Genomic DNA, 26,285 nt, shown 5'->3' with positions numbered 1-26,285 from the left:
CGATTATACGACTGTGTGTGTGTGGGCATGACCCACTTTGTGTGTGTGTGAGATTGCGTGCATGCATGTAGGGACCGGTGGTGCAATGGTTAGCGCACTATGAACCCAGCGACCCGGGTTCGATTACCGTTTACAGACAACACCAGTGATGATTAACTGAACCAGTCCTGGGCCCCCCCTAGTTCGACCTAGCCTCAAATTAGTACCTGGGGTTATGTCTAATAATTGTCACTGGGGAGACAAAGGCGGCCAGGCGTAGTGTTGGCCACCCACCCCCTTGTGTGCCGTGCCGGGCTTCATAGGTGCGCGCTCACATAAGTTGCGCCAAAAGTCTGTTCTGTCTATACGGGGGATCTTTGTCTTTGAGCATGCTTGTGTAGCGACATCGCGGGATGTCACTGTGCAGTGCCGGCCCGAGAGAGGTGCGGTGTAACGACACCGCGGACACCACAAGGGTGTGGGTGTAGTGCCGTCCCTAGAGGGGCCCGGTGAGCGCTGATTGATTGCGCTGGGTGGCACCACGCTTGGCTTGCAGTGCCAGCCCCTACAGGACAGGGTGTGGGAGTGCCGGCCATGGGATGAGGTTGCTAAAGGCCGTGGCACTCTGGTTGACCCGAGAGGACACGTGACCAGTTAAGTCTACAAAGGGGGGCCCCAAGTGGGAGCTAGGGGGGGGTCACGTAGTTGGGATCGAGATCTGTCCCGAGGATTCTGGAAGGTGGTCGTGGCCAAGGGCGGAGCCAGACAAGCCGCAGAGAATAATAGCCGGGTCCCGAGAGGGACCGGGGTTATTGTTGTTGTTCATCCTGAAAAAACCCTTCATCTCCGTTATCCGTTCAACGAGTCTCAAACACTTGGACCTGGACCCGAGCTGTGGTCCGGGCCCTTAGTAGCTAGTTAGGTTGTAACTAGTGTAGTAACTAGTGTAGTAACTAGTGTAGGTAGCCTGGTGGTCACCACCAGCGGTTGTTATTCTGTTAAGGGGCAGTTACCCCGTGTGTTGGAGTTAAATACAGTAAAACCTTGGATTGCGAGCATAATTCGTTCCTGGAAACGTGTTTATAATCCAAAGCACTCGTAGATCAGTTGTGATCACGTGACGCTCGGTAGACAAAGCGTGTATATGTACTGCTCGTATTGCATGACCCTCGCTCGTTTATCAAATTAATATTTTTTTAAACATTTTTTGCTCGTCTTGAAAAATACTCGCAGACCAAGTTACTCGCAATCCAAGGTTTTACTGTAAATGTGTTGCCTTCAATTATACGTCTGCGACTCAGTTGAACTCGCCACACTTGTATGCATGTATGTGTGTAGGGCTGAATTCGATTCCCACTGACGACAAATACCAGTGGCGAACATTTTTCCTGGTCTTGGGCCTCCCCTACATCGACTGAGCCTTAAAAAAACGTGCATCTGGTGTGGTGTGTAAACTTCGGCACTGGGGAGTTAAAGGCGGCCGGGCGTGGTGCTTGGCCACCCATCCCCTTAGTGCACCATGCTGGCCTTCATATGTGCTCGCTATAACAGTGCTCGCCTATAAACAGCTTGTTAAGGCTACACGGGTGAGCTTTGTCTTTGTCTTTTTTGCGTGCACGTGTTCTCAGGGAGCAAGCCGACCACATGTATCAGGTCATGCTGCTGAGGTCCGTCTTGAAGGTAAGAGAGTAATGATCCCTTGCGACATCATCTGCAGCGCAGTAGCTGCTGGTAACAAATTTCGCGATGCTCGGCTTTTTGGTACGGTTGGCAGTGGAGGGACGGAGTTTGAAAACGTTTTGCCGAGTTTTACCCTCTTGAATCTGCGGTGGGATATCGATCGGGTTTTCGGGGTTGTTTATTTTTTTATGATGACACTGCCTGCCATCCCTTCAACTTGGTTTGCCTGCAGCTTTCTCGGGCTGTCCGCGTTTCCCTTGTCTCTGTGATGCACATTGGGGCGTTTGCTTGTTTTTATGGCTGCCTCTGTCTGGCTCGTTCTTACCCGTCTGCCCTTCTCCTCGTCTCTCTCTCCCTCTATTCCTAGGTTGTGTTTTTCTCTGTTTTTTAGTGTGTGGCTGCTCTAACTTTCCACGTGATAAGCCACTTCGTTTGTGGCCAGGTTGTGACTGAAAAAGAGCTATGTAGCTCATTTGGGGGCCTTACCTGGTAAAATAACAAATAGTCGAAAAAATCGTTGAAATGGTTTTTTTTATTACTGTGTGTCTCTGTCGCTCTTCCTTTGCCTCCACCCGTCTCGACCTCTCGCGTTTCTCCAGTTCTATCTTCTTGTACACTTGGAGTGCATTATACGTACATGTTTAGAGCAGTTTTGCAGCATCCATCCCACAACACATTGAATTCTATTCATCAGTCTGGAACTAGGCGTTCCATCCCTGACTTGATGACAGGGCTCAGACCTCAGCTGATCCAGTCCTTTGCACAGTATCAATGACTGATCATTGCTATTGCAATACATTGCTCTTCCCGTACAGATGATGTGTGTGATATTAGTTGATGCTTGGGTTTAGAACACTTTATCATGTGAACTCTCCTTGAAGACTGTTGCCACTCACCGACCAGACCATCAGACACCTCGTGGTGTTCCCCGGTCGACTCCAAAAAAATAAAGAGGCATGAAAGCAATCCCACGCAAACGAACTTAAGCCATTTCCTGGATAACTAATCCGGACATAGACTTACGAGTCGCTACTCATCCAGCCATGCGTGCATTCGGTTCGTACTGCGTGCTGTTTTGCGCGATGTCCGACGTTTCGGTCCACGTGCCCGGGAGCTTCGTCCGGAGCGGAAACTCAAAATCTTCATCAGGAACTCGAGAAGCTCCCCCCCCCACCCCCCCTCTCCCTTTCGAGCACGTGGAGTGAAAACGTTGGACACGACGCCGAAACAACCTGCTGTGCGGCCCGAATACAAACAGCGATTCAGTGCTACCGCGGAAACCTACCCAGGAAGAACCGCTCATCCGCTCGCTCCCGCAGGTGGTGCCGGACCACAAGGCAGCAGGTAGCCTGCTGTTGGCGCTGCCTGGCCCCGTGCTGGAGCCGCTGCTGTGGCCGGCGCTGCTGGAGGAGGCGGAGGCGCGTGTGCTGGCGCTGCGCGTGCTGCACGGGCTGCTGGACCGCCACCACAACCGCGACAAGCTCACCGCCGTCCGGTGAGTCGTCCCCTCTCCCTCAACTATACCCCCTCCCCCCCCTTCCCAGACCCATCTGTTCTCCCACCGTGAGCCCCTCCGTCGGACACGCTGACACGCGGTGCAACTGAATCGTTCCCAAAATGACTGTTTAGCTTCTGACGGAGCTCCCCAGCACATGGCACGACACGTTGGACATAGTGCTGAGAGGCACACGGCACAAAGTGAAGATACCCGGAGTGCTGCAGTGCACACCAGCCATCGCCTAGGCGGTAGGCAGCATTTAGAGCATTTGGCTGCTGTAAATTTCCACGTGATAAGCCACTTCGTTGAGCTCTCCTTTGTGGCCAGGTGGCTTCTGAAAGAATATCTATATAGCTCAGTGGTTTTTACCTGGTAAAATAGAAAGTTTATTGTTCATACAGTGAGGGAAAAAAGTATTTGATCCCCTGCTGATTTTGTACGTTTGCCCACTGACAAATAAATTATCAGGCTATCATTTTAATGGTAGGTTTATTTGAACAGTGAGAGACGGAATAACAACAAAAATCCAGAAAAACGCATGTCAAAATTTGCATAAATTGATTTGCATTTTAATGAGGGAAATAAGTATTTGACCCCTCTGCAAAACATGACTTAGTACTTGGTGGCAAAACCCTTGTTGGCAATCACAGAGATCAGACGTTTCTTGTAGTTGGCCACCAGGTTTGCACACATCTCAGGAGGGATTTTGTCCCACTCCTCTTTGCAGATCTTCTCCAAGTCATTAAGGTTTCGAGGCTGACGTTTGGCAACTCGAACCTTTAGCTCCCTCCACAGATTTTATATGGAATTAAGGTCTGGAGACTGGCTAGGCCACTCCAGGACCTTAATGCGCTTCTTCTTGAGCCACTCATTTGTTGCCTTGGCCGTGTGTTTTGGGTCATTGTCATGCTGGAATACCCATCCACGACCCATTTTCAATGCCCTGGTTGGGGGAAGGAGGTTCTCACCCAAGATTTGACGGTACATGGCCCCGTCCATCGTCCCTTTGATGCGGTGAAGTTGTCCTGTCCCCTTAGCAGGAAAACACCCCCAAAGCATAATGTTTCCACCTCTATGTTTGACGGTGGGGATGGTGTTCTTGGGGTCATAGGCAGCATTCCTCCTCCTCCAAACACGGCGAGTTGAGTTGATGCCAAAGAGCTCCCTTTTGGTCTCATCTGACCACAACACTTTCACCCAGTTGTCCTCTGAATCATTCAGATGTTCATTGGCAAACTTCAGACGGGCATGTATATGTGCTTTCTTGAGCAGGGGGACCTTGTGGGCTCTGCAGGATTTCAGTCTTTCACGGCGTAGTGTGTTACCAATTGTTTTCTTGGTGACTATGGTCTCAGCTGCCTTGAGATCATTGACAAGATCCTCCCGTGTAGTTCTGGGCTGATTCCTCACCGTTCTCATGATCATTGCAACTCCACGAAGTGAGATCTTGCATGGAGCCCCAGGCCGAGGGAGATTGACAGTTCTTTTGTGTTTCTTCCATTTGCGAATAATCGCACCAACTGTTGTCACCTTCTCACCAAGCTGCTTGGCAATGGTCTTGTAGCCCATTCCAGCCTTGTGTAGGTCTACAATTTTGTCCCTGACATCCTTGGAGAGCTCTTTGGTCTTGGCCATGGTGGAGAGTTTGGAATCTGATTGCTTCTGTGGACAGGTGCCTTTTATACAGGTAACAAGCTGAGATTAGGAGCACTCCATTTAAGAGTGTGCTCCTAATCTCAGCTCGTTACCTCTATAGAAGACACCTGGGAGCCAGTCAAATACTTATTTCCCTCATTAAAATGCAAATCAATTTATAACATTATTGACATGCGTTTTTCTGGATTTTTTGTTATTATGTCTCTCACTGTTCATTAAAATTATAAACTGATCATTTATTTGTCAGTGGGCAAACGTACAAAATCAGCAGGGGATCAAATACTTTTTTCCCCTCACTGTAGTAGCCTGTATAAAATCTGAAAATGCTGCCAGAAAATGGTTGAAGTGGGCAGCGATGCACTTTATGACTAAAAATAAGATTGTCTTCTCCAAGGTGTGTAAACCGGTGAAATTAAGTATCTGTCTTACCTGTGTATGAGATTCTTAGTTCTCCTAGTTTATTATTCTGACCATGCACGGATACAGGTAATTCAATTACAGCGCTGTGCGTTATTGCAGTTAACTGTCCATGGATCCCTTATTCTGGGAAACAGACGCTGGAGATGATTTGCACTTTGCAGCCTGTGACTTTACGGGTCCACATTGTGTGGTCGTAACTTACGGTTGATCATTTTCCGATAGCTTCCTTGAAAGCCCTTGCGCAGTCCGGAGGCAGCTGCTAATGCCCATTTAATGCTTTGTGAACGGCAGATGCGAGGTTCCGTAACCGCTGTGTTTAACGAAGCGCACCGTATATTAAGGGAGCTGCTAATAGCCGTCGGGTCCTCGTTTTCACGGGCATTGTTTTTTTCTTTTTTAAACACAAGTGGGGTTTATGTGCATCGGTTAAGTCAAAGAGGACGTGTGGTAGTCATCGCATATCTTTTCATGATGATAACACCAGCCGGTTTTAGAACCGGTTTGATAAATGTGTTGGTATGCACATAATAAATACGCTACGTATCACTGTTCTGTTGCATTTAATATAAGCGTTATATATTGTCTTTTGAATCCAAGTGCATTTTTTGTGATGTCATGCACATATCCCACTTAATGGGATTCGGGTGCAAATCATATAGAGCGAACCCTTAATATTGGCGGGGTCTTTACAATTTCTCGGACTGCGTGTTCGCGACAAACTTATTGAAGCTCTCTTGAAATTCGTGAGGTTGTATTTTAAATATTCGCGGCCGTAGCTCCCCACTACCCGACAGGGAGGAGCGTGGCATGTGTGTACGTGTGTTGAACTTCTTTGTTACCGTACGTAGCCAACCGTGCTAGTCGGAGGCGTGGGAGCGGCGTGGATGGTGAGGGCGTGAGTTCTGCCCACGTGGCGCTCCCTCTCGGTCTGCCTTTGCCTGCCGTATGGGTTAAACGCGAGTGCTTTCCTTTACAACTGTTCGGAATTACGTGGTGTGTAGTATTTTTATTTATTCATTGATATATTGCACTTTGAAATATGTTTATGTTCATCATTATTAAAGGCAAGTCTTGCCCCACCATATCTTGCCACTCTTGTTTCTTCTCTGTGTGTGCCTTCTCGCCCTCTATGTTCTCAACCTTTGCTGTCTCTCTCTCTCTGTTCCTCCTCCTAGTGGTCAATCCACGCTTTCACTCTCTTCTCTCTTCTCGCCCCACTTCACTGGAACAAACTTCCCCCTCCACAATAAACAGTCACCTTCGCTCACTAGTTTCCGCTCCTTATTGTTTTCTAGCTCACCACACAACCCCTTATTCTCCCCATCATAACCACCAACGTTACTGTTCCCTCTTTGTATTCTCATTATATGGCTCTCACTCATTCCCCAATCATTCAATCCATTCATCATCATCTACTGTCGAACAATTTGCCTTTCACCGAATTCACGCATCACAGATTCGCCCATTGCTTCCTCTCATCTATTTCATTCACCTCATCTCCAGCATTACATCCATACGTTGTAGCGTTGTTAATTCTTTGTAAAGTTCCTTGGTTGAGGCGCGATATACATTTCGTGAAGATAAGATAAATAACACACTAATACTATACAATGTACGTATTCATTCATAAATACAGTTCATGTGTTTATATTTAAACGTCATATATGTTTATGCCCCCTAACCCAATTCTCCTCGTAAGCTTTAATAGTTCACATTGGCGGATTTAATATTTGCGCCGTTCTCCATGAACTATTTCCCGCGAGTCAAGTATTTGCTCTAAGTTATATTCTACAGCGTGTATTTTAGTGTCTCATTTGCCGATCTGTCATACCCCCCCCCCCCGTTTTGTTCTTACAGTTATGCGTACATGTTGCCCCACCGGAGCCACCGACACTAATAGAACTAAATTAAACAATTTGATTTCACTAGTGTTAAGGCCCACTGAGCTATATAGCTGTTTTTCAGATGCAACCTAGCTATCAAAAATGATAGCCCAACGAAATGGCTTATTGTGTAGAAATTCACAGCAGCCAAATTCTCTCTCAGCGTACGTTGATTTCTAAATGCAGAGGGAAAAACCGGAGGATCCGGAGAAAAATCAACGTGACCACGGGGAGAACACGCAAACTCCAAATATACAGGCGTGCATCAGGGTAGCGATTGAGCCCACGACCTCCTGCATACCAAACGATGGAGATAACATCTTGCCACCGCGATGTTTATTCACGTCGGAAGTTTTCTACATTTTGTTGAGCTAATTCGGACATCGTTCTCAAAGGGCACGAGGCTCATCTGGGATTGTGTGACCCCCCCCCCTCCCAATGGGTCTGACCTCACACTTCTGACCGCAGTGGGGGGCTCTGCTCACAGCTGTTTAACTGCGGCTCTCGCGCGTTAAACTGACGTTCCTCGTCGTCGCCGCCGCCGCCGTGTGTCGAACCTGAACGCTTGCAGGATCGTGCACGACCTTGCAAGCCTCAAGCTGAAGATGGAGAAATGTTCCAAGCAAGACGCCACCTTCATGAAGAAGGTGCGCGATTTGCACAACGCACACACACCGGTTCCCCCATTTCTCATAATCGACTCTAGGGTCAAGTGCTGTTAGCGAGTACCCCACGATACGGGAGGCATCTTTATCTTTGCGCGTGCCTCAAAGCGCACCTGGCCTGGCACAAGCGCCGTGATGACGTCACCGCCACTCGGTGGCGAATGGCGGCGGCTGCTGCTGCTGTTGTTGCATGTGTGTGTCCGTATCTACGCGCGGTGTCCGTATGCACGCGCGCGTGCAGAACGGGCAGCGGCTGTACGGCTGGCTGTACGAGAGCTGCGTGGCGGAGGGGAACACGCGGGCGCACTACGAGGCGCTGTACGTGACGCTGGCGCTGCTTGTGCTCGAGACCGGCGGGGAGGAGTTTGTCGCCATCGACCTCCTGCGCCTCGCAGTCGCGTTGCAGGTAGGCCGCACGCTCGAGAGGGGGGGGGGGGGGGGTGGGGGAGGGCAGCAACTCTAAAGCGTTTTTTTTATTTTCTTTTTATTTTACCGGGTAGAGCCCACTGAGCTCTACAGCTCTTTTTCAGAAACGGCCTGACCACGGATAATAGCTCAACCAATGTGGCTCGTCGTGTGGACATTTATAGCGGCCGAATACTGTGAACGCTCGTTGATTCTGAATGTGGAGGGGAAAAAGCGGAGGGCGCGGAGAAAATCAACACGACCACGGGGAGAGAGACACCGCAAGCTCCAAAAATACAGCAGGCGTCAGGTTCGGGATCGAATCGATGACCTGTTGTATGCCAGGCGAGGTGTTTAACACCTTGTAACCGTGGCGCCCACGTTAGTCAACCGTCCCATCTGCATGGTGCACGGGAGCGACGTCTTCGTCCCCGGCGCTGGCATGTAGCCAAATTGAGTGCAAGAACAGTCCACGTGTCGGTTGTTTTTGCTCGGTCGTTGGCGACCGAGCTCGAGAACCCCAATTTAATCGCAGGTGGTCGGAGCCCGGATTCACATCCAGGATCTCAGTGGTGCTCTGAGCTCTGAGCCACTTTGCCACCTCCCACCAACGAATGGATTTGAATCGCTGAATGAATTCCGGCTGTCACGTCTGCGGAGCGGCGCTGCGCGCGTGAACACGGCCTCGCGTCCGCGTGCCGGTGGGCTCATGTCGCGTCTTGCCAACGCTGGCCGTGCGTGTGCGAGCAGGAGGCGGCGCTGGAGGAGGAATCGTGCTCCTCGGTGTTCGCTCGCTGCGCCACCCACGGCGTCGTTGCCGCCTTCCTCAGCCTTCTGGCGCAGCGCCCTGCCCTGAGGCCGCTGCTGCAGCACGTGACGGCCGTGAGTCGGGGGGGGGGGCAGGGCAAGGGGGGCGGCGGCGTGGCATTGTCGGAGATGCGTGCGCGTGGCAGCAGGAGACACGGCAGACGCACCACAGATGCACCCGCGCTATAGAGAGGCGCAGCGGAGATGTACGGGCGACACGTGCAGACAGGCACACGTATGTGTGAGTGCATAGGGCGATAGCGAGCCTATAGCCCCGTGCACTCGCACACAGATTTATAGTGAGTAAGTGCATACGGCTGATATTGCATCAGCAAAGGTTTTTATGTTTGTGTGAGTGGCGGAGCGGTAGTGTAGCGGTTAGCGCCCTGCGCCACTAACCTGCCCACCCGAGTTTTGATTCCCGCTCACGGCCAACATCGGTGACGATTATCTGCATCGGTCCTGGGCCTCCCCTAGGTCGACTCAACCTCAAAATGAGTACCTGGTGCGATGTGTAAACACATCGCCACTAGGGAGACAAAGGCAGCCGACGTGGTGCTGGCCACCCACCCCCTCATAGTTTCATTGTTTAGTTTCATAGTTTCATTTATTTGGTATAGCCCTGTGAGCCATTTGGCTCTTGAATCGGGTGCAACCACAACAAACAAAAAAACACAAACACGAACAAGAAGACATCTTAAAGTGACTATGTGACTGTGCAAACAGAAAATCCAGGAAAAAAACAGCTAAATATTCCTGAAATAGCACCGTACACCAACACTGTGTGCAAAAATCCCAGTGGGATGCAAGTCAAACAACAACAACAACACCAGGAAAATTTAGATTAAGGCCATCAGTCTAACTCCGTACTACAATAAACAAAAACATGGCCAAACCAAAAAACTTTTAGAAATCACCAAAATAAAGTCATAAATGCAATGTAACAGTGATCATAGGAACTGTGACCGAATTTTTAACAATAAACTACATAAATAACATGTAACACCAAACCCTAGAGCCATAGCTGGCTGCATGAGTCTCTCCACAAACAACATGAGCCATGCTGGCCTTTAAATGTGCTCACGAACAGCACTTGCCCCAAAAGTCTGTTTCTGCTACGAGGGGGAGTTTTTGCATTTGTGCATATGTGTTTGTGGGGAGCGTGGGTGGTTGTGGCTAGTGCGCTGTTACAAACCCGGTCACCTGGGATCATTACCCACCCACAGCCAACGTCACTGGCGAGTTATATCTGAATCTTTTTCTGGGCCTTCCCTCGGTCGATTCAGCTTGGTGCGATGTTTAAATATCAGCACTCGGGAGACAAAGCTGGCCAGGTGTGGTTGCTGACCACAACAACCGCTTGTGCGCCGTGCCTGCCTTTGTAAGGGCTCACTGACAGTACTTGCCCCAACAGTCTGTAAAGGTTATACGGGGGGGGGGGGGTCTTTGTGTGTGTGCGCGATTCAGGTCGTGGAGCACAGGAGGAAGGTGGCTCCATACCTCTTACCTGACGTCGTGCTTTCAGAAAACCCACGGTGAGGGGTCTCCAGCTCTCTGGGTGCCAAAAACAATTCCCCGCCATTCGCCGCTTCGTGACGATGATGACACCACGGAGCCTGTGCCAGGCCAGGTGCACTTTTAGGCCACGTGAAGTGTCCAAAGCTCGCTGACAGGAGGTCACGGGACAGACCCGGGTGTCGTGGGTTGGGCTGACTGAGATAACTGGCAGATGCACACCAGATGTGCCCCCTACTGTGCCCAACTTTGCTGCGTTTTAGCTGCCCGGCGCTGCGCTCGTTATTGTGAGCATCGCTCCTCTGCCCTCTGTTGTTGTTGGAGGGCGACTGCATGCAACTGCCCAGGAGCGTCGTTCACGAGCCTCTTCTATAGTGGGTGCATTCACACACACGCACTCAGGTTCTCTGCACGCAGATCCCAGCGCAAGCAATTCCCTCTTTTTAGCCTCTTAGTCAGCAGCAGCAATTGCTGATACAGAGCACTCTCTAAGACGAACACGACGCACAAAGTGGAGGTGTGGCCAGCAGCATGCCCAGCCACCTTTGTCTCCCCAGTATTGATCCCCACACCGCAACAGCCACTCCCATTTAAAACAGATTTGACATAGTGAGACCCAGGAGTGCTTGAAATGCCTCGCGGCGACTCACGGCATTCACAGCTGGAAATCGAACACAGGTTTGCTGAATCGTAGTGCAGCGACTTGAGCTGCTTCTCCACCTCTTCCGCTCGCATGGCACAAACAATAACAGCAGCCACAGTTCACTGCTTGAGTGGCAGCGACGCAAGCGCAGTTCTTGTGCCAGGCTAGGTACACACCTTGAGGCCATGTTGAAGGTAGCGGCTCGCTGGCAGGCTACTGGACAAGGCCCCAGGTGGTGTTGTGGGTTAACAAAATCTGCGCCATCTCTGCTGAGATGGGAATGAGGTCGTCATTTTCATTTTTACTTTATGGGTTAAAAAAGGGCACATTGATTTGAATAATAATAAAACTACTGCTGGATGCGTCACATTTCTAGCTCGCGAGGGGGCACGTTTTACCGTGCGGCACTGTCGGGGCGGGTTACGTGGGTTGCTGAGGTTGCTCGTCTGTAATGCGCATATTCGGAGCACTGTTTATTAGCGATTGCCGGTTGAGCGGACGCGGCCTGTTCGTATGGATTCCCGTAAAGTATTTCACGTCAAACGGATGTTCCGTTTGTTTTGGCTGGACGTGGCCGGCCCGGTGTTTTTGGTGCAGGTCTAATTGCCCGATTTTAAATCGCGTCTTTATCTTGATCCGCGCGCGCGCGCATTTACGTTGCGCATTCGTGTCGTGCAACGCGAGCATGCGCGGCGCTTGCGTGCGCTGCACTGGATGTGGGTCACCTGCCACCGTGGTTGTATTTTTGCATGGCCGCATTTTTCCGAGCGCGCGCGCGGGCGTGCGCGTGACGGGGAGCGGTGAAATAGTGGTCGGCACGCGCTGCTACACACTTGCGGACCCGAGTTCAAATCCTGGCAGCAGACTAACATCGTTGCCAGGCGATAGCAACGCCATCGGGGAGGGGGGCGGGGGGAGTGCGTGCGTGTGTGCATGCGTGCGTGTGTGTGTGTGTGTGCGTGTGACCGCCGCTGTGCTTGCCGGTCGCGTGGCGCAGCCTGCCCAGCGGCACGCCCAAAGAGGACAAGACGCTTCTCTTCCTGCCGAGCGTGATGGCCGAGGCGCTGCAGAGCGCCGGCCTCAACGGCGAGCGGGTGACCGTGCCCTTCGTGCCGCTCCTCCACGGTGGGTCCCGGACTCCGCTACCGGCCCGCAGAGCTCGGTCTTCACAATTTAATGGGGGGGGGGGGGGGGGATGGGGGGGGGGATGAGGAGGGGGGGTACGGTTAGGGGGGGGGGGTACGGTGGGGAGGGGGGTAGACATGTCTGGGTATTTTTTTCAGCCGCCGTGTTCTAAAACTGAGCGTGATATGCGGTTGGTTGTCTTTTTGAACCGTAAATACTCTGTGATGTCATCGAGATGCACTACGGTACACGTATAATATAATTACAGGGGGTGCGGGGGAAGGACCACAAACTAGACACACAAAAAGCGGTTGTCAAGAAGCGCGTTTGTCATCGCAGCCATTGCGACCAGATTGAACATGGGATGAAGTTAAGAAAGATGCTTCCACAAACCACAAGTTTACTTCTTCTTTGTTCTTTTGGTAAAGTCACCACCACGTAGAATGAGAATAAAACAATAAAACAAAATAAGACAATAAAATTCTCACGACGTTTCGGCCACAACACAGGTAGCCTTCTTATTGTGTTGTGGCCGAAACGTCGTGAGAATTTTATTGTCTTATTTTGTTTTATTGTCTTATTTTGTTTTATTGTTTTATTCTCATTCTACGTGGTGGTGACTTTACCGAAAGAACCAAGAAGATGAATCCTTGCAGTCACGAAAGCTTTAAATCGAAATAAAACACAAGTTAACTTTCAAAACAAATTTGACAGAACCCTAATGTTAATAGTCTTGCATCCGATGATGCAGACAACAGGCTGTTCATATTTCTTATTCACTCGCATTGTATCATCTCGCTCCAAACTATTTAATATCCAAGCAATAATCGCGGTATCGATGCCACGGAGATGCGGCCAAACACGGAAACAAATTAAGTTCGTTTTCCAGTTCTTTGTCTGCTCATGCGGACTGTGATCGACGTTTGACAATCTGGATGATGGGACAAGTAGCGGTCTGTGTCCGCGAAGGCGCCCCGCGTGCTGGGGGGCGTTGGTGGGAGGGTTGGCTCAGGCGAACCCTGCCTCTCTGTGCGCAGACGAGGACGCGCGCTCGCACAGGAAGAGCATCGTGGACACGGTCTCCGTGCAGGTGGACCTCGAGTGGAACGAGGGCACGGACGTCGGCCAGGTCAGCGAGCCACGATTTTGCTTCACAGTTCAATGCCATGCCACACACCAGGTCACACGTCATGCTGTTATTGTTATTATTGTCATTATTGTCATGCTTGTTTACCCAGGGAAAGCCTCGCTGAGTATTGTACATTCGTAAATAACACGGAGGTGACCACGATAGAGGGGTGAGTAGCGGTGAGGGGAGGTGACCACGATAGAGGGGTGAGTTGGGGTGAGTTGAGGTGACCACGATGGAGGGGTGAGTTGGGGTGAGTTGAGGTGACCACGATGGAGGGGTGAGTAGGGGTGAGTTGAGGTGACCACGATGGAGGGGTGAGTTGGGGTGAGTTGAGGTGACCACGATGGAGGGGTGAGTTGGAGTGAGTTGAGGTGACCACGATGGAGGGGTGAGTAGGGGTGAGGGGAGGTGACCACGATAGAGGGGTGAGTAGGGGTGAGGGGAGTGGAGAAGGGGGGCGGAAAACCAGGAAATATGTTCCCGCTAGACCACGTGAGCGATGTACCACCCAGAGCCACGTTGCCTTTAATGTCACATGCCAAAGCTACACAACAACATGCCGTGTCTTGCCACACCACGCCACATCAAGTCACATTATGTCACAGCAAGCAATGCCGTTCCAAGTGATGGTATGTCCTGTGCCATATCATGCTACACCATACCACGTAGAGATATACTAAGCCAAGCTACACCAAGCATGTTGCTACATAGCAACATGCTATGTAGCAACATGTACCAGAAAGTATTGGTTTGTGATGGAAATTCCATATTCCTCTGGGAGGACTGTTTAGCTTGAAGTTGAACCTCTACCAAGTTGAGGAAATTCCACGTTTCACTCCTCAAGTAGATTGAACCACCGCCATTGACTTCTTTGCCTTGGGTCAATGCGTAGCATTTCGGCATTTTGAGTTGATGGATGTTTACGTTGTCATTACCACCGATTATTCCACTGCCGGACAAATACTTCTCGATGTTCACGTCGCCTCCTGTTTATCACTCCTGCAGCCGGTTCCTACAGCAGCCACCACACTTTGCACGGTTTAGTCGCCCGGCCTCTTGTTGCACGTCGCCCATGAAAGTCGTTTCCCCGAGAGTCGTGTTGCTATTTGACGCGCTGCTCCGCTTTGGCAGGTGGAAGAGATCACCTTTGAGATGCTGAAGAACGCCATGGGTGAGTCGGCCGAACCCGTGCCGCCGGTGTCGACGGCGGGGCGAGTTTTGACGGCTGCGCGCGTGGCAGGTCGTGAAACGTGTGGCCTCGCCACGTTTCGTACCCTTCGACGCTTCTCCCACAAGCTCTGCGATTCTCTGGGTCCGGTGCGCCCAATGCAGGATGCGTAAAATATTGTGGCGATAAAGTTTGACGAGATACGACGCGCTAGGCACCACGCAGTGAGAATGGCGCAACACATAGCTGAGGGTAGGCCGCCTCGTTACTGTATCATTCCGCGTACTGTACTGTATCACCGTGCCGCTCGGCTCAAGACAGTAGTAGCTGGTCGTCGACCACTCGGGAATTGTGTTATAATGGTGCACGTTCCACGTTCTAATGGTGCACGTTCCACGTTATAATGGTGCGTGTTCCACGTTGTAATGGAGCGTGTTCGACGTTATAACGGGGTGTGTTCCACGCTATAACGGGGCATGTTCCACGCTATAACGGGGCATGTTCCACGTTATAACGGGGCGTGTTCGACGTTATAACGGGGCGTGCTCCACGCTATAACGGGGCATGTTCCACGTTATAACGGGGCGTGTTCCGTGCTGTAACGGGACGTGTTCCGTGTTATAACGGTGCGTGTTCCGCGCTGTAACGGGGCGCGTTCCGCGTTGTCCGAATAGTGTTCCCTAATGAACAAAACGCGTTATAGCGAAAATGCGTTTTGTGAACACCACACGTTAAGTGATGGCTTAACGTACCTGTGTGAATGTTACATGAAGGCAATGGGTGTGAACACAACTGTATAGGCACGACATTTTTTTACAATAAATTACACAAACAAGAAGGGAACATTGAGACAAAAGGGAATAGATCCTTGAGTTATATCTGAGCCAGGAGTTTCTGGGTAGGGTTGGGGAGGGGGGGGGGGCGATTACACCCCTATTTGACCACGTGTGTGTGTGTGTGTGAAGGCAGTCAGCACAGAGCACAGCTGGAGTTTGCTGCAATGCCCTCTGCTGGCCAACGCGTCGCCTTGCTGCCCCAGCTCGATCTAACCGGCTTTCACGAACAGCCCAGGCTTGTACATGCCCACACCGTTGATCTGCGTCTGTTGCGTCTGTGTGCGCTGTGCGCAGTGGACAGCGCGTCACGTGATGAACAGGAGAAAGAGAAGAGGCGGAAGGTGATGGAGAAGTTCCAGAAAGCCCCGTTTGAGGAGATCGCCGCACAGTGCGAGGCTCGGGTGAGATGGCACGTGCGTTTGGGAACAGTGGTGGGGTGCAACCGTGGCGAGATGTTAACTACCTCGCCTGGCATACAGGAGGTCGTGGGTTCGATCCCGACCCTGATGAGATGTTAACTACCTCGCCTGGCATACAGGAGGTCATGGGTTCGATCCCGACCCTGATGAGATGTTAACTACCTCGCCTGGTATACAGGAGGTCATGGGTTCGATCCCGACCCTGATGAGATGTTAACTACCTTGCCTGGTATACAGGAGGTCGTGGGTTCGATCCCGACCCTGATGAGATGTTAACTACCTCGCCTGGTATACAGGAGGTCGTGAGTTCGAGACCGACCCTGATGAGATGTTAACTACCTCGCCTGGTATACAGGAGGTCGTGGGTTCCATCCCGACCCTGATGAGATGTTAACTACCTCGCCTGGTGTACAGGAGGTCGTGGGTTCCATCCCGACCCTGATGAGATGTTAACTACCTCGCCTAGTATGCAGGAGTTCATGGGTTCGATCCCGACCCTGATGAGATGTTAACTACCTCGCCTGGTATACAGGAGGTCATGGGTTCGATCCCGACCCTGATGAGATGTTAACTACCTCGCCTGGTATACAGGAGGTCATGGGTTCGATCCCGACCCTGATGAGATGTTAACTACCTCGCCTGGTATGCAGGAGGTCGTGGGTTCGATCCCGACCCTGATGAGATGTTAACTACCTCGCCTGGTATACAGGAGGTCATGGGTTCGATCCCGACCCTCATGAGATGTTAACTACCTCGCCTGGTATACAGGAGGTCGTGAGTTCGAGACCGACCCTGATGAGATGTTAACTACCTCGCCTGGTATACAGGAGGTCGTGGGTTCCATCCCGACCCTGATGAGATGTTAACTACCTCGCCTGGCATACAGGAGGTCATGGGTTCGATCCCGACCCTGATGAGATGTTAACTACCTTGCCTGGTATACAGGAGGTCGTGGGTTCGATCCCGACCCTGATGAGATGTTAACTACCTCGCCTGGTATACAGGAGGTTGTGAGTTCGAGACCGACCCTGATGAGATGTTAACTACCTCGCCTGGTATACAGGAGGTCGTGGGTTCCATCCCGACCCTGATGAGATGTTAACTACCTCGCCTGGTATACAGGAGGTCGTGGGTTCCATCCCGACCCTGATGAGATGTTAACTACCTCGCCTAGTATGCAGGAGGTCATGGGTTCGATCCCGACCCTGATGAGATGTTAACTACCTCGCCTGGTATACAGGAGGTCATGGGTTCGATCCCGACCCTGATGAGATGTTAACTACCTCGCCTGGTATACAGGAGGTCATGGGTTCGATCCCGACCCTGATGAGATGTTAACTACCTCGCCTGGTATGCAGGAGGTCGTGGGTTCGATCCCGACCCTGATGAGATGTTAACTACCTCGCCTGGTATACAGGAGGTCATGGGTTCGATCCCGACCCTGATGAGATGTTAACTACCTCGCCTGGTATACAGGAGGTCGTGAGTTCGAGACCGACCCTGATGAGATGTTAACTACCTCGCCTGGTATACAGGAGGTCGTGGGTTCCATCCCGACCCTGATGAGATGTTAACTACCTCACCTGGTATACAGGAGGTCGTGAGTTCGAGACCGACACTGACACCTGTTGTACATTTGGAGTCTGATCGTCTCTCTGCTTGTGGTCGTGTGGATTTTTCTCCGGGTCCTCCGGTTTTTCCCTCCGCATTTAGAATCGACGTGTGTTTAGGAGTATTTGTCCGCTTTAAATTTCCACGCGATAAGCCACCTCATTGGGCTATCATTTGTGGCAAGGTCGCTTCTCAAAAAGAGCTTCGCAGCTCAGTGAGCCTTACCTCATAAAATACAAAATAGTGAAGTTAGAAGCAGTGAAGTTAGAAGCAGTGAGTAAGTGAAGACCGTTCAGAAGCCAACCGCATTAATGAACGAGTTTGGTTACCTGGCAAAATAAATGTTGTATTTAGTTTCTGCTGACGCGCTGCGCGGTGAACCCGTCAACGCGAGTTCGATTGAAGCCCAGCAACAAAACAAAAAAAAGGATTTCGCTTTCCAGCACTTGTGCCCTGTCAGTGAGTGTTGCGAGAGATCCTGCCATCATTCAGAAATCGGACATTGCCTCCCCTCTTTGGTTGGGAGTTGCAGTTGTACGTTGAGCTTCTTTCGCGCCATACTTCACCAACCGTGCTCATCGGAGGTGCGGGGAAAAATCGGAGTTGTTTTCTAACTGATGTGTCGCCACACTTCATTTCAGGCGGCGATGCTGCAGAGCAAATATGACCAGATATTCGAGATCAATATCCGGTAAGCGACACTCGATTATACATACACGGGGGCATTTCCCAAGGGGGACATTGCCCCCCACCGCAACGCACGGCGAGTTTTCACATGAACGTCTGTTGCTCGTGTGACCCAGCCTAGTCCAGCCGAGGGTGAATGTTGGCTCAGAGGCAGTGCATTGGTGTCGTCTTCCCGGGTTGTTCTCCGAGATGACGTGAGGAGTCCCAGGAAGATGATTTTTCACGTAACGTGCGGGCGTTGGCATGGCCACGCGGCAGCGCCTGTTGCAGAGGTTCACGGTTGGAATGCAGTGGCCGCCCTGATTAAGACTGCGGGTGTTATTAACCGTGAAAAAAGATACGTGTGCCGTCTGTTTCAAGGTGGATGTTAAAGATAATTTTAATAATTGAAAGCGAATTTCTTAAGAACTGATTTTTGTGTTTAGTTTGTTGTCCTTCCCCCGCACCTCCGATTAGCACGGCTGGCGATGTACGCTGCGAAAGAAGTTAAACACACGTACATCCTGTGACGTCAGTCACGCGTGTAGGCCTGTCTATGCTGCCCTCATGTTCAAAATTTGAAAAAAAATCTTAATTTCCCGCAAATATTTTTTTAAAATGTACAGTACATGGTAATATTTTACCCCTACTGTGAACATTTTGAAGGACCCTTCTGCAAAGACTTCCTTGAGTAACAAGCAAAATAAATAAACAAATGGTGAAATTATTACATAAGTGACGTTACGACAGCGCTCGTGTCAGGCTCGGTTGACGTTGAGACTCTGTGGCAGGTCAAGGCACAAACTCCATTGTTATGGGTTCACTGAATCAGATGACTGGCAGATGCCACCACCTTTGGTTCTCATGGCACCAAATTTTTGCGTTTTGACCACCTGGCGCTTCCGCTGATTTTTCTCCGACCGCCCAATAACATCTTGCACGTGCCTCCTCTACACAGCCTCCACAGAACACGCGCACACACGACGCGCACACACGACGCGCACACACGACGCGCACACACGACGTGCACACACGACGCGCACACACGACACGCACACACACGCGCCTTCCCCCTGGTCTTCGCGCGAATGCCGACGATGGTTCCCGCGCTTCGCAGGCCACCGCCCAGCCCGTCGGGCTCCGTGCCCGGGAAGCTGGGCCAGATTCCGTGCCGCTCCGTGCCCGTGTACGAGATGACTTTCCCCGACCTCTGCGTCTACTGAAGGCGACAGTCGGATGCGGGGGAGAGAGCGTTGGATGGCAGAAGACTCACGGCGGCAGGCTCGGCCTTGGATTGTCCGAGACACCAGGCACGTGTGGTGTGTGTGTGTGTATGTGGTGGGTCGTCAAGTCCCAGTGCTGTGGTGTGCGACTGGGCCCAAAGCCCATCGATCTCCATTCTGCATCGTGCGTGTGTGCGTGTGTGCGTGTGTACGTGTGTACGTGTGTGCACGTGTGTGTGTGCGCAGCCGACACCAGCTCCATTACTGCGTAGGCGTTCGCGTTTTTTGCCGTTAGCCCTCCGATGTGTTTTCAATCAAGTGCCTGAAGGGGGCACGTGGAGCGAATCGTCGGACATCGTGCCGAACAATACCACCACGGCACAACCCCTGAAAACACATCGGAGAGCTAGACATTAGCCCCCGTTTATACAGAGGGCTTCTCAATTCACAGTGAATTGTCACCAGAGCCAGACAGGCAGGCATGTTATTGCAAACGCATTAAGAAAGAGTAAACGGGAAATGCTTTCCATAAATAAATCGAGAGCCCATACTCAGCATTTGTTTTGCATCTTGTGAAATTGAGTGCGTATGAACTTTACCGCATATGCGCACGTTCACACGCAAATCCTCAGCCTTTCTAAACATCAAAAACCATTACAAAAGCCAGCGGAATGCGTGGTTGGTGCTGCATAGAGTATATTTTGGAGCAGTAAAAATAACGTATTTTGCTCGAGTTAATTGGAATCTCTCTTAACTCTGGCATTTAAACACACCAGCCCTTCCCTTTGGCTCGAATCGTTGGACACTTTCTCCGGGGGCTGCCCCATGATTTATTCATTCCCGCCTTGGAGGCATTCTCTTATTTGCAGTGTACTTAGCTGCACATTTTGTAACGATTGACCAATACTTGGATTTTAACAGTTGATGGATCTCACTCATCGCGTGGGCCGTTCTTGGAAAAGCTACCTTACTTAATAAGACTTGAGTTTTGAACATATAACAAGGAGCAATATGAATAGGTGGATCCCCATGCAGTACGAGTATGTGTTTGTACGTTTTACGAAATAGGCTCTGCGCTATATATATATTTTGGGTGGTGGCGCTTTGCGTGCACCGTTTGTACGTACGCAACTGCTTCTGTGTAGGTGCGTGCGCTGACGGAGGCATTTTTATTTGTTGCGTCCTGCACCGGCAATTGGCGAATGGGGCTTACTTTAATGTTTTACATCTAATGCTGGATTGATTGATTTATTTAACACACGCGCGGCATTACGTCGCCATTAGTTCGCAGCGTAAAATTTTGATGGGGGGAAATCTGCCCGCGGGCGGCATGTGGTCTCGCTCGGACGGTGCTTGCGATGACTTCCAACGTCCCAACACAAACCAAACGAAGGATGAATTGTAAACGGGAGTGGCCGTTCTTGTCCCGTAGCAGGGATGGTGGTGGCCAGGGTGGCATACAGCACTTTGTAGAATTATTCAACCAGCAGGGAGAGAGGCTATAGTAAAGTGTGGAATGGTGGGTTTTGACAAGTTGAGATGAAGCACTTGCTTGGACATCCATTCCACCCGGTGGTTATTGTGTCCACCACTAATAATATGGAATTAACAAAACGCAAGCCGGCCAACCAGTCCATTGAGCAATTATTAAACCAAATGTACGGATGCACTTAAGAGTATAAAACCAACCCGAGGTTATCGAACACAGACACGGCCCTAAGCCCCATGCGTAGGAGTGTATATGGCACAGAACGCCCTCTCGCCCCTCGGTCCACTGCCTAGAGCCTCCCGGCTCCTTGAGCTGCGTGTGCCGGGTGGTGAGAGGTGAGAGGGTATTGCGATGCCACCCTCTGTCGCTGCTGCTTGTTCGTAATTATTGGGTTCCCAGGGCCACGATGATTAATCCACTGTCGGTTCAACAGCGGTGATGCAACTTGTACGGCGAAACCTTCCGAGTTTTAATCCTGCCAATTTGGTTATGCACGCACTTGCGAAATCTTTCAGTTTAGTTCTGAGGGCATTAGAAATCGGTGTGCTTCGGGATTAAGGAATGTATGGGACTCGTCTGGCTAAATCAGTGTGCCAATGATGATTATTGTTTTGAGCACTGCATACGTTATGCCAATTGATCGAGGATTGTATAAGTGTAGGGTTAGGGTGGTGGTTGTGAGGCTGGTGGTGAGCGAAGTGAGAATGGAGGTGTTGTTAATCAAAAAAACGCTCTCGGCAATACTGTTGCATTAAAAATATGTGTGTGTGTCTGCACCCATTGAGATGGCCGGTTGTGCGGAGTGGGACCACGTTATACTCCGTCTTGTTGGGTCAGGTGGGACGATGAAGAGCATGGGGTAAGGATGGTCGGTTATGGCCACTCCCTTGGAGGCGAGGTGGTAACCTCCTTTAGGTCAGACTCGGAACTCAACATCTGGCTGGTGCCTTCCACGAGCTGGACTCGGCCTTGAGCGACAGCAGAACTCTCGACTCTTCAGATGAGGCCTCTATTGAGCAACTCGATTCGACGGTGGCGCGTTTGCCTGCACGCTCTTAACAGTCCACACGCGTGCAAGTGTTGGCCTGCCCGTACCGCGAACGTGTAGGGCGCGGTTCAACGAATGTCGTTTCAAGGTCATCGAGGAGCAACGCGAAGCGGGGCTTTGCTCAGCCGGCGAGGCGTTTGTAGAAAGTTTTACCGGATGTGATTTACTGTTCAGTGGATGCACACATACACACACGCCTTACACGTAAACATGTATCGTGGTGTATTCGCACAAACTCGCTATACATTTTGATTAGTATATTAATGCAAATACGCCTATACATCTTTGATTAGCCATCGCTCCTCAATTCTTAACAGCCGGCTTATACGATTGTAATATGTTACACATTTGGGGGGGGGGGGTGGGTGGAGGTCGCATTAATTACCAAAGTGCGTAGTTCGCTACAAAGTGGTCATTAAAGAAGGCGTGATGTCGTCGGTCAGAAGAGCGGGTCATTGTGTACCGATATCAAGTGTCAGTTTCCAAATGTTAGAACTACCAGAAACTAAAATCGTGGAGAAACCCTGATGTCAGTGGGTGCAAAATCATCACTATTTTTACATAAATGTCCGTTCTGGAAATGGATAATGAATTCTCGATGGCCTCACCTGAATTATAAATTGCCCAGGCACGAGTCATAAATTGCCCGATGCTTGAATCACTGTCTTAACGGTCCAATGATTGACGGATCACTCTTGATGATGCGAACGTGATGGTGGCGACACTGGGCACGTGATGATTCTCTCGGATTCAAATGGATCCGCGTGCGCACTTCGCAATGCGAGCAATTCCGAGCGCGGCAATCGTTTACAATTTACGCTCATTATGTACAAATGTTAAAGTTAAGAACTAATGGAGGCGAACACTGTCGTGTACGTGAGACGGCATAGACTGAGAGAGCTACAAGTGATACAAGAATATATTGCAATTCTAGATTTGAAGTTTTCGTGATTGCAATGATCCGTACTCTTTGTTTTTTTTCGGTGAAGTCACGTAGGTAAAAATAAAAAATAAAGTTAATCAAATCGCGACGTTTCGGAGGCGCAACACAAGCCTCCGACATCAGGTTTAATAAGCACAGCAAAATTACTGTAAAGAGAGCCATTTGTAATAAGAGATTTGTAATAAGAGATTATTATTACAAATCTCTCTTTACTGTAATTTTGCTGTGCTCGTTACACCTGATGACGGGGGCTTGTGTTGCCTCCGAAACGTCGCGATTTGATTAACTTTATTTTGTATTTTTACCTACGTGACTTTACCGATAGAACGAAAGAATTTGTTTCAACCCTGTGACAATCCAATTGAGGTGGGGGAGGGGGTGGGGGAGAATCAATACATGCCAAGTGTTGTACATGAATATACCAATTCCAGCATGGACACGTGACTCTGCCTGATTTGACCAATTGGGAGTGTGTGACTTGCGGCATCCCAATCAATCACCAGCTCTGGCTGAGTGTCGTCGTAGTAGCGGTAACTCGGAAAACGATCAGCCGTCCATTCTGTTCATTATGCGTTTTAGAAACTAATTGGCAACATTAAAGCCAACGCTAGCAGGTGTTCCAACACTGGGTTCTCCATTTATAGTATGTCAGAGTAAGGCTGCTGTTATACACATCGGTCCTGTAAAGCAGTATTTCACATTGATTTTCCAACTTACAATTAAGATTCCATGGGATTCAATAACTGCCTAGCTTCCCCCCCCCCGTATTTTTACTTTTATCTTTTGCACGTGCACTGATGTAGTCACTTCACAAGATTCAGCCTGCGGTGTCCACTGAGGTCCAGTTTCACCGCATCTGCCAATCGATAGCCGCACGTTACGCCCTTCTTTATTCTTCGGGAGTGCCACCTTTAACCGGCTAAGAATGCAAGGAGGTTCATTTGGTTCTGTGACCTTCGCGAAAAAGACACCTGCCAGGTGGCTTGTGAAATGTTCCGCGTAACTTTGAGGTTGATTTCATGTTGACATTGGGCTTAATGACGTGGCAGAAGAGTGTTGGCACTCGTGGAAATTAAAATTTCAGCTGGACTTCTTTTCGATGTGCCTTCCGCTCTCCTATGAATGGGTTGATTTGATACGATTATATGGCCTTGAAAAAATTGTGAATTGTAAAATCAAGGCGGTTGCATTCAAAGTAATTGGTTAACAGTTTCGGACATGGAAGTGTGCTATTTAAATGCCCGGCATTCTAGCTCCATGGGAAAACGTCAGAATTGCGTCAAGGGCTGCATCGCGCGTTGGTGGGCTCGTAAAAATCTGGATCGAAGTGAGGCGTCGGGACTGGAGTTTGTTCGAGTGCTTGCGTTTATTTTTGGACCAAATAATGGATGATTATCACCCTCTCGCGTTGTCGCTCCGCTGTGCATTAATGCGACCCGTTGTGCGCTGTCGGGCTCTTTACTTTCCAATTTATAAAGCTCGTCACGTTTTCACTTATTTATTGCGGTCATCAATTCATGTTCTCTTCAGCTTTACATTCACGTGATTTGTTTCTGTGCAATAAAGTGGAGAATTTATTGTTATGCATCCGAAATTTGTTATTTTTTCGCGACATTTTAAAGTGGCCGGTGCGTTTCGCCCCGACTTGCCGCATGAACTCTGCTCACTGATGAAGAATCAAAGTCGTCGACCGACTAATTCAGTCAAACACACCGGTGGGCTAAAGCAGTGAACTAATTTGTCTTTTGTTAACGTGACACTTTTTTTTTACTGAATGGCCGTGGTCGGGTGGTGGAGGCTTGTGACACATTTATAAATAACGCGATCTAACCCAAAAACCTTTATTATGAATAATTCAGTATTTTTAAAGGTGTCTGAGTGGCTAAGGGGAGGGCTCATTGGCGGTGGCACTGAGCCAACACTGCTGGGATTCTACATTCAAATTGATGGTCTTACTCCACCTGTGGTCACAAATTCCAGCGCACAAAGAACCTTCCTGTCATTTTGACCATACCTTAATTTGACACGTTTCAGTAAAAAAAAAACCCGATTCATCCGAGTTTGATTTTGTTATGCAACTCACGTTCCTTCCACACCCCGAAACTAATAAATACAAATATCACTGCGCTGTCGGGGCTCTGGAGTAAAACGCTTGTCACCCTCCACAGGGCTCGTCTGAATTAATGATACAATGTGACGTTCCACGTGGAAGTTTAATCTCGGGCCGTGATGCCAGCAGGAAAACTATGACACAAAAATGGTGTTAAAAGTTTCGTGTTATTCATTACACAAATGATGCCCCCTCCTAAGCTGCTGCGGTGTGTGCGGGGTGGGGGCTGGGGGGGGGTTGATGCTTCCCGAATGCGGGCAGCTCCTGCTGGGCTGGAGGAGAAGGTCGCTGGGTCCCAGGTGAGGTGAGGGTCTTCTCCCTCCAGCAGAGCTGCCGCCTCTTGTCGCACCGATACCGCACAAACCCTGCGCCCCCCACCCCCCCACAGTTAGCACGGTCCAACATCAAACGCGGCCTTCAAAGAGTTAATCCGTATAATAACAATATGTAGGCTATGACTAGATCTGTATGGGTTTAGAGGAAGACGGTCTCACAATGATTACATTGAAATGTTACAATACAATTTAGTTGCCTTGCTTTCATGCTACACCCGTCAGTGTAGTGTTTCCTCAAAGGGGGTGGATCGCGCAACGTTCTGCTGCCCTGTTGTTACGAGAGCCAGATGCCTTAATCGGGCTTGGTCCAATTATATATTTTAAATGTTTTAACTTGTTTTGTTGATTCGAGGGCCCCTTGTGGCCGACTGGGCCACTATGCATCGCACAACGCTGCCACGTCGCCCCCAATAGTTAAGCTCCTGCCTTCGTCACACTACAACTCAATATAACCCTGACCCGAACCACACTCATCATGTCCTCGCACTATCCAGAACGACAGTAGCCAACCAGACTACAGCCATCACCCACCCCAACATTAACAAACCAGCCAACCAGCACCTCTCAAGATCCCAACCTCTCATCCTCGCCCGATACCTCTTAAGGCCAACCTCTAGGCTAGGGGTAGGGGAATCGAATCCTCAAGAGGGCCAATTAGGATTTCCAAACACCTTTGGCAGACAGCCACAATATTATCGCGCCCGCTTCCGCCACTTTGATCACTTCAAGATGCCCGCACTAAAATGATAAACGCTGATTTCTTTTTTTGTTCCGGTCGAAAATATGTTTTTTCCCTCTCTCCCAGAGTACCCGATTACTGCAGCTAAGACGCTTGCAGCGCCGGAATACCCAGAAACCGTCGCTTGCGATCCGTTTCGTAGCGGTAGGGCGTGGTCCATATAGGGTCCTCCGTCTCCTATAGACCAAACCCTAACATTGTCGCCAACACTGGCACTTCGCTCGCCCCCCGACTCGTGTTACTCACATCTGGTGTTCTGAGCAGCACCACCATCATCATCATCATCATAC

General features: G+C 50.1%; 2 protein-coding genes across 6 annotated transcripts in view; one reads left to right on the top strand and one right to left on the bottom strand.

The window, feature by feature from the left end:
* The window catches only part of LOC116941562 (protein EFR3 homolog B-like), a 73,728-nt gene extending 49,339 nt beyond the window's left edge, over positions 1–24,389 (top strand). For all 3 annotated transcript variants that reach the window (XM_032952737.2, XM_032952735.2, XM_032952736.2), the window contains exons 12-23: positions 1,608–1,659; positions 2,979–3,154; positions 7,688–7,763; positions 8,023–8,187; positions 8,937–9,068; positions 10,461–10,528; positions 12,149–12,276; positions 13,314–13,405; positions 14,540–14,579; positions 15,707–15,813; positions 18,084–18,133; positions 19,226–24,389. In XM_032952737.2, the coding sequence (XP_032808628.1) occupies positions 1,608–1,659; positions 2,979–3,154; positions 7,688–7,763; positions 8,023–8,187; positions 8,937–9,068; positions 10,461–10,528; positions 12,149–12,276; positions 13,314–13,405; positions 14,540–14,579; positions 15,707–15,813; positions 18,084–18,133; positions 19,226–19,331 (1,192 nt within the window). In that variant the 3' untranslated portion in view covers positions 19,332–24,389. The remainder of the gene's footprint in view (positions 1–1,607; positions 1,660–2,978; positions 3,155–7,687; positions 7,764–8,022; positions 8,188–8,936; positions 9,069–10,460; positions 10,529–12,148; positions 12,277–13,313; positions 13,406–14,539; positions 14,580–15,706; positions 15,814–18,083; positions 18,134–19,225) is intronic.
* LOC116941563 (uncharacterized) overlaps positions 22,067–26,285 on the bottom strand; it is a 29,140-nt gene continuing 24,921 nt past the window's right edge. For all 3 annotated transcript variants that reach the window (XM_076066616.1, XM_032952738.2, XM_076066617.1), the window contains one exon: positions 22,067–25,286. In XM_076066616.1, the coding sequence (XP_075922731.1) occupies positions 25,117–25,286 (170 nt within the window). In that variant the 3' untranslated portion in view covers positions 22,067–25,116. The remainder of the gene's footprint in view (positions 25,287–26,285) is intronic.

Source organism: Petromyzon marinus, chromosome 12 (assembly GCF_048934315.1).
Source record: "Petromyzon marinus isolate PM22_M1 ecotype Great Lakes invasive population chromosome 12, UKy_Petmar_22M1.pri1.0, whole genome shotgun sequence".
NCBI lineage: Eukaryota > Metazoa > Chordata > Hyperoartia > Petromyzontiformes > Petromyzontidae > Petromyzon > Petromyzon marinus.
The sequence above is the reverse complement of the archived record's forward strand: the minus strand, read 5'-3'. Positions and strand labels throughout refer to the sequence as shown.